This window comes from Phocoena sinus, chromosome 20 (assembly GCF_008692025.1).
Source record: "Phocoena sinus isolate mPhoSin1 chromosome 20, mPhoSin1.pri, whole genome shotgun sequence".
Lineage (NCBI taxonomy): Eukaryota > Metazoa > Chordata > Mammalia > Artiodactyla > Phocoenidae > Phocoena > Phocoena sinus.
Window position 1 is genome coordinate 41,970,672 of NC_045782.1, and position 13,017 is coordinate 41,983,688.

General features: G+C 56.2%; 1 protein-coding gene across 1 annotated transcript in view; it reads right to left on the reverse strand.

Annotated features, from left to right (window-relative positions):
- Nucleotides 1-6,351: 6,351 nt before the first annotated feature.
- Nucleotides 6,352-13,017, reverse strand: part of WNT9B (Wnt family member 9B) — a 47,823-nt gene continuing 41,157 nt past the window's right edge. Inside the window, exons 7-8 of the mRNA XM_032617492.1 lie at nucleotides 11,052-11,317; nucleotides 6,352-10,177 (exon numbers count right to left, since the gene is read on the reverse strand). Coding sequence (XP_032473383.1) covers nucleotides 9,704-10,177; nucleotides 11,052-11,317 — 740 coding nt within the window. The 3' untranslated portion in view covers nucleotides 6,352-9,703. The remainder of the gene's footprint in view (nucleotides 10,178-11,051; nucleotides 11,318-13,017) is intronic.

Here is a 13,017-nt window from a genome sequence, read left to right on the forward strand (position 1 = left end):
TGGGACCCTTCTGTCCAGGGTCTGGAACAGAAGAAAGGACACGCACTCATAACCACCACCCAGGCCTGAATGATGCGGGCCAAGTGAGTGCCAGGGAGAGGAGGGACCAGGAACACAGAGGTCAGAGGTCTTCATTAGCCCTTAGGAGTCAGAGGTCAGAGGTCCATGTAGCCAATCAGGGGCTGGAGGCCATGACCAGTGACGGTTGGCTGAACTCTGACAAGGCCATGTCGAAGCGGTGGGTCAAGATGTGACTCCCACTTTCTACCGTGGAGAGAGGGGACATGGTCACCTGCATGGCTTTCCTGGGGTCAAGGCTCTTCCTCTCTGGCCCCCAGCCACCGGGGCAGACATGCTGAGCCCCCTCCTGAGGGACACACTTCCTGTTGGGCTGAGGCCATCCTGCCCCACGGGGCCTGATTCGGAAGGGAACACCTCTAAATGAGCAGCATACCACCCCCCACCCCCACCCCCGCCATCCTGCATCTAGATGGAGTCGGCTCCTGACCCTCTGGCCTCCCTGGGAATCAGATGTTCACAATTTTATTGCTGTCATCATGGGTTCTACAACCAGGACACAAAGAAGGTTTCAGTTATGCTTAGTGGGCTCTCTGAGTTGGAGGAAATGGTCTTCTCCTGCTGCAGGGACGCGCTAAGCAGACAAGCAGAGAACATTTGAGATATGGGAGCTCTGCTTCAGGGCCTGTGAGGGGCTAAGAGGCCGCCTGGGGGGGGCGGGGTCAAAGCCTGATCACGTGACCTCATGAAGGCTCCTTAACCCTTGCACGCCTCAGCGTCCTTATCTGGAAAATGGGGGTAGTAATCTTAGTACCTCGCTCCTGGGAGGATGGTTGTTAGCGCGTTATCCGTGCTCATAGCACTGGTTCTCATTTGCTATGCTATGTACCGCCTCGAGCCTGAGGCTGGGAGGGGATTCCGTCCCTTCTCTTCCCAGCCTGGGGAGGTTTCTTGGTCTGTGACGTGAAATGAAACAACCTGGGCAGCTGTCCCCTGCGTCAGACAGTCTGGGCTTGTTTGGGTGCTGTGTCTTAGGCGGGGCGGATTCCAGAAGCTCCAAGGCCTCCCCCTGCACCATGTGCCCTGAGTTTAGGCCTTCTCTCTGCCTTCCTGCCCCAGGGCTGGGTGCATGTAAACCGTAACATACTGCAGCAGTGCCAGGAGTTCCTGCCACCATGGGACCCCTAGATGCCCAGGAATATGTCAGAGCCAGCGGCAGCATGAGGGCCCCTCTCCCTAGCCCCTGCCAACGGTAGCAACTATAATTGGGGAATAATAATAGCAGTGGCTACCATGCATTAAGCACGTCCTGCGTGCCAGTCACTTTCTAGAGACGCCCTCTAATGACCCTGCAAGTTTGTTTTTATCACCCCTTGCCGTAACCTTCCCGCTGACACCTGCATCCCCCTCCCTCTCAAACTCCTCACCTGGCCAAGACCCCATTAAGCTTCAGGCTGGAGCTGAGCTATCACTCCTTTGGGAAGCCTTGTCTCACTTCCCCTTGGCCAGGTCTGCTCACAACCCCGACTCAGGGGTCCCATCAGCAGCCTGTTCTTACCCTTTGTTAACCCTCATTACACTTTATCTTTATTCCGTTTTTAGTTTTATTTATTTGGGGGTAAGCAATGCATTCACATGATTCGAAATCCAAAAGCCACAACAAGGGATACCGTGGAAAGTCGTCCTGCTCTCCTACTCCTGTTCCCCAGCCACTGAGTTCAGCCGCCTGAGGCCCAGGGCTGTCAGTTTCATCACACCAAACAGTGATGACTTGTTTATCTGTCTTCTGTCCTTTAGGACCAGGGACTAGGCCTGTCTTGTTAACTGCTTCGTTCCCAGGGCCCGGCACAGTGCCTGGCATATAGTAGAAGTTCTATGTATATAATCGCTCTTTCTCTCTGAGAGATATCTATACAGACTTTTTTGTTGTTTTGCTTTGTTTTCACGAATGAGGCTCAGAGAAGAAAGTTAACTTGGCTGCTTGGCTCTAACTCCCAAGACAGTGCTCACCCAGGGATTCTGTTTATCTGACTTTTGTTTTTGGGCCTCGCCGTGCGACTTATGGGATTTTGGTTCCCAGACCAGGGATTGAAGCCGGGGTCTCGGCAGTGAGAGCACGGAGTCCCTAACCACTGGACCTCCAGGGAATTCCCTGTTTATCTGACTTTTGGAGGCCACCTGTCCCTTCTTGGACTTTTGACCGTCCTGTGAAATGATTTCATTTTTTAAGTTCAATTTTTTAATTGGAACAGAAATAGTACCCCTTGATAGGTTATCACAGAACAAAGAGCCATGGTTCAGGAAACAGGGCATCATCATATTCCAGAAGTCTCCCTGGTCCTGCCCGATCCCGGCCCCAGTGTTGTAGCCCCAGATGTTATTGCTGCCGTGACTGCTTACCTTGGGCCTCAGTCTCCTCTTCTGTAAAATGGGAAGGGACCCATTAGGTCTGAAGTTCTACGGATCTTTTACGTCTTCTCTGTCTTTACCCCTTCCACCTGATGCTGTTTTATGCCAGCACTAAATGAAATGATAGCTGTGAAAGTCTTTTGATTAAAGCTAATATTTGATACCAAGGCAACAAATGCTTGATGTGGGTCAGGACAGTTTTCTCCTCGTCAGCCAATCTGGCCATATTCCTAGCTCTGGCCCCGGTCAAGGGTCAAGCACACACAGCCATAGTTCCTCTGAAGAGCTGGAGGGAGAGGCAGGAGGGAGAAATTCATCCTGGGGAAGCAGGTAGAGCTGAGTGGTGAGGACCACGTTGGGGAAGGTGGGTTGGCCCATGCACCATCTTTACCAGGGGATCAGTGGGCTGCTTTCCAGCTAGATTAGCTCATCCCCTGCCTGGGGATTCAGCAAGCAGCCCGCATCTTGTGGAAACTCCAGGTTCAGGCTTCTGCAGGGCCTTGTTCCTGGTGGTTGAGGCAGCCAGGGATTCTGGGGATTGGGTAGGGGAGGAAAGAGGGAGTGAGGGGAAGGAAAGGGAGAAGAGAAAAGAGCAGGGAGCGTGGCTAGAGAGGAGTCAGTGTGTCAGGGAGGGACACGGTTCCAGGAAGCCTGTTATGGTAAGGTGCTGCTGGGGAGGGAAATGGAGAAGGGGCAACAGGACAGAGAGCAAGAGTCATAAATTCATTTGTTCATCTTTTCCTTCATTCATCCAATAAAACGAAGGATGCCAGTGTTGTGATAATTGCTAATCAAGGTACAGGTATATGCAAAATGCTACGAAAATTTAAAGAAGGAGCAAATAACTCTTTCGGGGGTTGCAGGAGTGGGAAAGTTAGGGGAGCAGGCAGATTTCACTGAAGATATTTAGGTCAAGCCATGAAGCAAGCAAAGGGGAAATCAGGCCCCAAGTCCTCCCCGGCTCTGTGGCCCAGCTCTTCCCAGACCTCCAAATCCCAGTCCAGCTGTTGCCCTCACTGGGTTTGAGTCTGAGCTCTGCTACGTGCTTGTTGTGTGACCTCAGGGAAGTGATCTAACCTCTCTGGGCCTCCATTTTCTCAGCTGTAAAGTAGGGACGCCGCCGACTTGGAGGGTAGTCATGAGATTCAAATGTGACAGTGCGTGAGAGGCACTTTGAAGGGTGCCTGGCCCCCGTATAGCACATGCTCAGAATGATCTGCTGTTGATATTGTCAGTATCAGCAGCGGCAGCAACTTCATTCCCCCAAGTCTGGGCCTCTGTCTTTGGGCGGAGAGGAAAGCAGAGGCTGTTCCCATCATCCCCCATCCCTGGCCCCCCTGGCCCTTGGGGAAATATGAGAAGCAGAGCTTGAGGATCTAATGTGTGCCCCCCACGCCCCTTAATCCTTCCTGAACTTGGGGGGGTTGGGTGCGGGGTGGGGGGCGGTACCACTGTAACACCTGCACGGCTCTGACATCTCCTGCCTCTGGGCAGAGAAAGCAATTTCAGAAATGACATGTTGCCAACAAGCAGAAATCAGCTTCTGAATTAAAATGTGTCGGCGTCAGGTGACCCCAGGCTTGGAGGGCTGGCTGCAGGAAGACAGCTGAGATTAGGGCCTGTCAGCCAGGGGAGGGGCTGTGCGGGAAGGGGTGCGGGGACCCCAGGGGCTACCGTTGGCCGCCCGGGATTTGTTCGGACAGGGGCGGCAGGAATTCGGACACTGGGTCAGGTTCTCCTGCGGCTCTGACCAGCCACCGCCTCGCAACTGTCTGCTCTCCGTGGTGGGGGGCGGGGTGGGAGTGCCCGGGCTCTGCTCCCCTGGGATGGCTCCAGCGTAAACACTCTAATGGGCCTGAGGGAGCCAGGGAGGAATGTGGGCCCCACAGCCCCTGGGGACTCGAGGACGGATGGGAGTAGAGGGGATAAGACACCCAAGAGGCTGTCAGCCTCAGCTCTGCAGGTATGCGGGGAGGAGAGAGAGGGAGAGGGAAGGAGAGGAAGATGAGAAGTAGGCGGCCCGAGGGAGAGGCAGGAAGATGCCACCGGCCGGGCTGAATCCTTGCAATTCCCCCATGCCGCCTGCTCCCTGGTGTCCAGGCCTTAACGCAAACTGTGCTCTGCACTGTGGGAGAAGACGCATGAAGAGGCCGTTTAATTTTCAGCCCTGCTATTTATTGTAGGGCTTTGGGCATGGCAGGGAGCCTCTCTGAGCTTTAGTTTCCTCCTCTATAAAATGGGGTCGCGGTTGTATGTACCCCTAGGGTTGCCATATCAGTTAAATGAGATAATACATGGAGATGGCGCAAGGGTTTCGGTGTAGTCGGGCGCCTGTCACAGTGCTTAACCACTAGGGATCTCACTCCTTGTCTGTCTCTTTGTCTGTGACTCCGTGAAGGCCGGGCCTAAGTCTTGTCACCACGGCACCCCGGCACGTTCCTGGCACACTCTTTAGGTGGCCAGTCAGTGTTCTCTGAGTGAGCATTTCCACGAAGGGACCAGGTGTGAGATGTGTAAGTAAAGAGTGGGAAATGAAAGGGGGAGGGTTGGGGCTTCCCTGGTGGCGCAGTGGTTAACAGTCCGCCTGCAAATGCAGGGAACACAGGTTCGATCCCTCATCGGGAAGATTCCCACATGCCACGGAGCAGCTAAGCCCGTGCGCCACAACTACTGAGCCTGCACTCTAGGGCCCGCGAGCCACAACTTCTGAAGCCCACGCGCCTAGAGCCCGTGCCCCACAGCAAGAGAAGCCTCTGCGATGAGAAGCCCGCGCACCGCAACGAAGAGTAGCCCCTACTCGCCACAACTAGAGAAAGCCCGCGTGCAGCAACAAAGACCCAATGCAGTCAAAAATAAAGTAAATAAACTTTTTTAAAAATAAAATAAGTGAAAGGGGAGGGTTGGGGTAGGCAGGGGACCCCACTGCCACTGTCCCTCCAGAATGTCCCCACTCCGATCACAGGTCATCCCTCTGGCCTTTCTTCTAGAGCAGAGCTTAGGCAGGACATGCTTGCTGGCCAGACGGTGACCATATCTCCCCAAAGGAAATCGGATGTAGGGGATCATTCCACGTGTCTTTAGGAGTCATTGGGCAGTCATCAACCTTGGGCCCATCTGAGGAGCTGCAGGACTTGGGGTCACCACAGTCATGTTCCACAGCTCCGGGAACCCAGCAAGGACAGAGCAGGGGCTGGCAGGCCCACAGGGGCAGCAAAGACGGAGGCTGAGGCACTGCTGAGCCTCTAAGGTGGAAGGCGGGTCAGGGAGGCTGGAGCAAGGCTGTCTCATGATTGCAAGAATGGAAATCTCCCTTCCTGACCCCCCGCGAGTTCTACTCTAAACGCCTTCCCCACCTGCTACAGGAATTCCATCAGGAGAAGGCATGGCTTCTCCCCCCTGCTCAGAGCTAAGTCATCAGAGAAGAAACCCAGGAATTGGAGAAGATTCTAGAAGGCAGTGGGTATGAGCTCAGGCATGAAAAAGGCACGGCCGTGTGTCTCATTTCTCCTACGGAACCGTAAGTCCCTGAAGGCTCCTGCTCTGCCTTAACTTGCCCCACCCCAACCTGCATGGCTGGCCATAGGATGCGGGCACTAAAAATACTTGTCATCTCCAGGAAGGGACCCTGGCTCTGGCCTGGTCCAACCAGGTATATAACCTTGGATGGGTCACCTCTTTCCTCTGGGCCTCAGCTTCCCCAGAATCCATAGAATGGGATGACCCATCCCCGTGCTACATACTTCTGAGGGGAGGCAAGAACTCATACTTCGGAGGCCAGCAGCTCTGTGTTCTAATCCTGAGACCAAAGCTTGCCAGTGGCATTCGGGAGCCTTCACACCTCATAGCCTCCGTTTCCTTGACCATGAGATGGGCGTGGTCGTGTCCAATACGCAGAGTTATTGCAATAAAGCGAGACAAAATAGGTACAAATAGCTGACACGTGGTTTATTGGTTTATTGTCTCTCTCTCTCTCCCGCTAGAGTGGCAGCCCCACGAGGCAGGGACTTGGTCTCCTTCACTGCTGCACCCCAGCACCCGGGGTGGTGGCTGGCCCTCAGTAGGAGCTCCCTAAACCATCGCTGACTGAATGGATGAACAGAACAGGTGCTCGATATACGATAGGTCTGGTTGTGATTCTAAAATGTGCTGAGACAAAAGCTTTTGAAGTTCATGGTTGTTGAGAAAGGAAATTCTGGAAAGTAAGAAATAATCTTCAGGGTTGGCATGGGTGTCTCTGTCGCTCTGTCAGCCAGTGGAGGACACCAGGGAAGCTGGGCTTATCTGGACCAGGGGAAGACATGATGTGCCCACAAGAGCCAGGCGGCAGCATGCACAAGTGAGGTGGGAGGTACTTCGCAAACTGGGGAGCCCCCGTGCATCCTGTCTGATAGGGGTCCCTCTTTCCAGCTGAGTGCGGCCAAGGTGGGAATGCAGGACCAATTTGCCAGTGCAGCTGATTTTACAAGAGAAGCCAGAAAGCCAATTGAAGACAGATCATTTTTAAAAGAAAAACACAGATGAGAGCAAACAAAGCCCATCTGTGGGCTGGCTGTCGTATCCCAACCCTCTCAGGCAGTGTGGGCAGAAGGAGGGAGGGCCCAGTGGTGGGGCCCCTGGAGTGGCGTCTACGGGGTCCTCATTTCTCCAGGCCTCTCAGGCAGTCCCAGCCCCTGAGACACAGGAAATGCTGACATGCTGCCGAGATCCAAAAGGCAGGGTCGCACACAGCCAGGGAAGCAGCCGCATCCCTGGGTTCTTGGACTCAGGGTGGATCCAGACTTGGGGCTCCCAGGCTCTGGGTAAGTCAGCACCCATAATCTGGCCCAGGTTAAAGTTCAATAAATATTCACTGAAAGAACCTCTTCAGTGTGACTTTGAACACAGACCTCCATCTCTGGGCCGCATCTTGTAAAATGGGCACAGTTATGTAGCCGCCCCTACCTCACAGGGATAATGGGGAAATCAAGTGAGATTAAAGGGACAAAAGTGTTTCCAAAGATCAAAAGTGCTTTACAAATGCAAAGTGTGGTCGTCCTTGTCATCATTATTACCATGAGCAAGACAAGTTTGGCCAGAGCAGAAGAGGGGGCCTGGGACCCAGAAGAGCAGAGAATTTACAACGACTTTACAAGGAGGATCCGGATCAAGCCCATCAGAGCTCTTGTGCAGAAGGGATGCTGCTCACGAGCTCTGGGACAGACCGCGTCAAGGGACACGGAGCCCACAAGACCTTCTCCCCGGCCACCTGGTGTCCAGCTGGGTGGGCGCCCCAGTCAGTGCAGCTGCATCTCCCCAGATAGACGGCTTCCAGCAGAATACACAAGCCCCAGAGCAGCTGCCCATAAAATATAGAAACTATATAAATAACATAAATATTTTCTCATATATCTTAGCTATATAAATTATTCTCTTTTGCCCTAAAAACTATATATGCGAGGTAGACAAAAAAAATACCCTGTGAGTGTTTCCCTTAAAGCTGTAGAAGGAGAGGTCCGTGGTCACTGGTCCCAGGGGCCCCAGCGGGGCTGAGGTGGACCTTTGGGGGCAATTGGAAGAGAAAGGGGTGGGAACAGGGAAGTAGAAGAGGGGAGATGGCTGCACAGGGAAGACCTCACAGGCCGAGGGGCCCTCAGAGCCTGACCCGTGCCCTTGGCCTGGTCAGTGTTAGTGGCCGACTGTGGCCACAGTCCCTCAGAGGCTACCCTTTATCTTCCTGCCACCCCGGCACTGCCAGCCACGGACTTGGATGCAGATGGCATGTTGGTGGACTGGGCGCCCTCTTCCTGCTGCCTTATGCCTAGGGCTGAGCCAGGGTGGAGGCAGGGTTGGGGTCTCAGAGGAGGAGGATAGAGCGGGCTGGCAGAGAGAAAGTCTCCTTGCGGTTGGGGAGTGGAAGAAACTAGGGAAACAGCCCTCTGTCCTTTTTCTCTTCCTGCCAAGATGTGGGCCAGCTGCTTGGGTCAGCAAAGTCACTCTCGGGAGGGGCCTCAGGTCAATTTGGCTTCTCATCAGAGCCTCTGCTGCCAAAGATCCTTCCAGCATCCCTCTGGAGGCTGCCTGATCCACCGAAGACGGGGCAGCTTCTCCTCACCCTTGGAGATCACAGGGAGCCCCGGGGGCTTCTTCCTGGGCCTGCACAGATGGTTTCTCAGCATTCGGCTGATTCTGAAGAGTTTCCTGTCTCAGCAAAGGGTCAGCAACTCTGGGTTCCGGGAGAAAGGAAGCTGACAGAGGGCGCGGCAGGGCCAGCAAAGCAGCCAAGGGCGTCCCGAAGGAGGTCACTTCCTCCCGGCTGGCATCGGGCTCTGCTCTGGGAAAGCACACAGCTTCCAGCAAAGTGACACCTGCAAGGTCTTGATCCTGAACCAGAGAGGTGTGTGTCACTGAATGAGAGCCCTCAGCCTGGCAGGTCCAAGGGGTGTGCATGCATGTGTGTGGGGGGGTGCCTGTGTGCACCCGTGTGTATGTACCATCTTCTCTCTCCTCCCTCTCAGGGCCTCAGTAGGCAGCAATGGAAAGGTCCACAGGATCAGAGGGAATTAGCAGTCACTTCTCTTCCTCAGGTAAGAGCCAAAGTGACGGACCATTAGTAAATGAAGGGGTCCCCCAAGGCGCCAGGCTTAGCAAAGACTTTCCCACACCTATAATGCTAGCCCCGGTAAAAATCTTAATTAGATGAGTAGCTGTGAGTGTACAAACGTAACCGAATCAGAACTCATAAACCAAGTCTTGTGTATCACGAATGCCAGCTGCACTGGGGCCTCACAGCACAAGTGGACCCCCGGTCACACTTACAGCTGGACTGACCCATCCCAGGCAGACTCCGGCCTTTGCTTCTGACTGACCCTGCCTCCCTGAGCCTTCCTGGCCCAGAAGCTCACCTCCCAACATCTTGCTGGCTTTAGGCCACTAATCCCAGGAATCGAGATGGCGGGATGCACCCCGTCTCCTCTCCGAAACCTCAGTCCTGCCCTTCTCTTGGCCTCCCTTATTTCCCTCCACATCCTTCCCACTCTGCCCTCCCACTCCAAGTCCTCAACAAGGCTGGGGACCCTTGGGTTCAGGGGTGGGGCTCCCACCTTTTGAGTTGAGGGAGGGGAAGGCTGATGGGACCCAGTGGGGAGAGGAACACATGTGCACTGGCATGCACGTGGGTGAGTGCATACACGCTGCGTGCACCTGCCCGGGGGGCTGGCTGGACATCTGGGTGGCGTCGAGGTGGCCCGGTGCCATGCGAGGTCCTGGCAGAGTCCAGCTGGCACACTGGGCAGGGGGCCTAATGCTTACAGGTGTACACAAGCTCCTCCTGCACGCACTGCTGGCACTCCACGTAGCAACACCACTGCACCTGGCAGTGGCAGGAGAAGGCCACCAGGCGGCTCTGGGTGTCGTAGCCCCGCCCACAGCATAGGCTGCTGCAGCTGGCCTCCCGGGAGCACACCCTGCCCGCTGTGCCGGGTGAGTACTTGCTGGGCCGGCAGAAACTGGGTGAGTCCTCCATGTAGACCAGGTCCCCAGGCCGTGGGGCCGGGCCCTTGGTGGAGCTGCCTGCTCTGGCTGGTGCCCACAGCTCCAGGCGGCCCAAGGCCTCGTTGGTGGCGCTGGACACCTTGACGGCTGAGTCGTGGCGCAGCTTTAACACCTGGCCTGTCTCGCGGAATGGGGAGAGCTGCTTCCAGCAGGTGCGCACGGCGCAGGAGCCCGACACGCCGTGGCACTTACACGTGGTCCTGAGGCCACTCTTCACGGCCTGCGAGGAGAGGCAGAAGGGAGGCGTGGTCAGAGACCCGGGCCCACAGACCCTAGAGCACCAACCCTGGCTGGGGAACAACAGGAGGATGGGAAAGAGACAGGGGAAGGTCCCCATGGGGGGTGCAGATAAGACTCTAGCTGGCCCACGTGGCACCTTAGTGCAAACTAGCTCTAGGCGCCCCTTCCTCTGGGCAGAGACGGTCCTCACATCTTGGTGAGAGCAGTGTGGGCCGGATGTTAGCCCCAGCTCCTCCCCTGGCCCAAAGTCCTTGTGGAGCAGACAGCTTGCACAACTGAGCACAGCAGCCCTGGTTTACACAAATTCAGTGATAAGGAAACAGAACACAGAACTCAATTTCTTAAAGAAATGGAGGCCTAGCCTCTCCCAGCTTTCTGGTCCGAGTAGACCTAGATACTTTTTACCCTCCCGCCCTCCCACTACTGTGTGACCTCAGCCAAGTTCCTTCCCCTCTCTGGGCCTCCTCTGTCTTCCCATCTGTAAAATGGAGAAGGGACAGGGGTTGTACCAGATCAGTTTTCAAACTACCTCGGCTTCTAGGACCTCCAGGCAGGCCAGTGCTTGGAATGGAGACCCTTCTCCAAACACGTTTCTGCCTCACCAAGGCCCCATCTGAGCCAAGCTCCCACCTGCTGCCCAGCCGACAGTGATGCCCAGGATCCTTCTCTACTTCCCGGTACCTGGTAATGGTCCAGAATGGATGCCCAAGGAATGTTGGTTGCAAGGATGCGGTTCATCCTGGGCCGGCTCTATGGGTGTGCTAGGGGGCAGGGCGGATAATGGCCTAGAGACCTCGCTCCCCAGCCCTGCACTCTGGCTGGGAAGGGCTTGGGTCACCCGGGAACGTGCTCACCTTGATGCCCACGTGGGTGTTGTGGGCGTCTACCCGTGCCCGCAGGTCTTTGTTTCCTCTCTTGGGCCCCAGGAAGTTGTTCAGGAACTTGGTGCTGTACTTGAGGTTGTCGCCGCACACGCCCCACTGCCAGGCCTGCCGGCTCTCCAGGCCTGGAGAGTCATCACAGGTGCAACGCTCCATGCGCCCGGCGCTGCAGGCCCGGGCCAGAGTGTGCGTGAGGGCGGCCGAGGACACCGCGTACAGGAAAGCCGTCTCCTTGAAACCTGGGCCGGGCCCCGGGGGGATCGGGAGGGAGGAGGAGAGTGGGCTCAGGGGCTGTCTGCTGCCCTCTGAGGATAGAGTGGGTGGTGGGGCCACTGTGGCGAGCAGGATGAAGGGCCTGTGAACCTGAGGGCACAGCTCAGGGCAGCCTCCCTGTCACCTGCCTTTTAAACTCAGCATGCAAGTTGCTGTTTAAATGGAACTTCCAATTCCCAGGGGAGTGTGTGCCCAGGTTCTAAGGGCAGCAGGACAGGGGCTTCTCCTTCTACTAAACAGGTGAGAACACAGATGCAGAGAGAAGTGACATGGGCATCTGGCGAGTGGCGAAGCTGGGTTAAACCATTGATCTTGACTCCAAGCTGATGTGTGAGCAAGTTGGACCAACCCGTTTCTGAGCCCCTGATCCTCTGAAAACAATCACAACGCTTGCACTATGGGGTGCAGCCCAGAGCTGGCCTCCCCTGTGAGCTCGCTACCTTCTACCTGCTCTCTGATATACCTGGGGTGCTTGTGACGCTGAGGTGTGTGGGGGGGGGCATCAGCTCTGCTCAGACGCTCCCAGCCACGGGGAACAGTTGCCTAAAAGGGGGTGGGCTGCTCTGATCCACCATCGCTCCCTTTTTTGTCAAAGACCCATTGATGCTTGGTGATAGTCCCAGGATGAGCTTTTCCCCCACTTGAGCTGAATGCTTTCTGAGGGAAGATGGGGTCTTGTTTGGCTCCATATCTCCAGCATCCAGCACAGTGCCTGGCTCATGGAGAGCCTCACCAGATGCTTAGTGAAGTGATGGCCAAGTGGAGACACGGGGCAGGCAGGGAGGGAGGGAGGGAGTGTGGGAATGGAAGGGAGGGAGGGAGGGAGCGTGGGAATGCAAGGGAGGGAGGGAGGGAGCGTGGGAATGGAAGGGAGGGAGGGAGGGATAGACTGATGCTTATGACCAACAAAGAAGCAGGTGAGTCAATGAACAAATGAAGTCTGTTGTTGGCCTGTATCATGTCACTTGGCCAGCTATTAACTGCCATCCCTCCTTAACTGCTCTCATACCTTTGTGAGTGTGAGTGTGTGTGAATGTGTGAGTGTGAGTGTGTGTGTGTGTGTGTGTGTGTGTGTATGGAGGCTGAGGGAAGGGACTGGGGGACCACCCATCTCATCTGTGGGCTCTTCCAGGAATGGGTTGTGCTCCTCCTCTCCTCTCTTGTGTCCTCCTTGCTCCCCTGCCCCCGCCAAACAGGGAAAAGCTAGGCCTCATTAGCTCCAGGACGCTTCTTACTCAGGACTGCGCTGGGCTCGTAAGGGCAATGTGGTCTTGGGAACGTTGGAGTGGGAAAGGCAGCCTCCTCCCCCCAGCCCTCCTCCCTCCCAGCCCTCCTCCCCCCAGCCCTCCTCCCTCCCAGCCCTCCTCCCCCCAGCCCTCCTCCCTCCCAGCCCTCCTCCCCCCAGCCCTCCTCCCCCCCGGCCCTACTCCCTCCCGGTCCTCCTCCCCCCAGCCCTCCTCCTCCCAGCCCTACTCCCTCCCAGCCCTACTCCCCCCAGCCCTACTCCCTCCCATCCCTCCTCCCCCCATCCCTCCTCCCCCCAGCCCTCCTCCTCCCAGCCCTCCTCCCCCCAGCCCTCCTCCCTCCCAGCCCTCCTCCCTCCCAGCCCTCCTCCCCCCAGCCCTCCTCCCCCCAGCCCTCCTCCCTCCCAGCCCTCCTCCCCCCA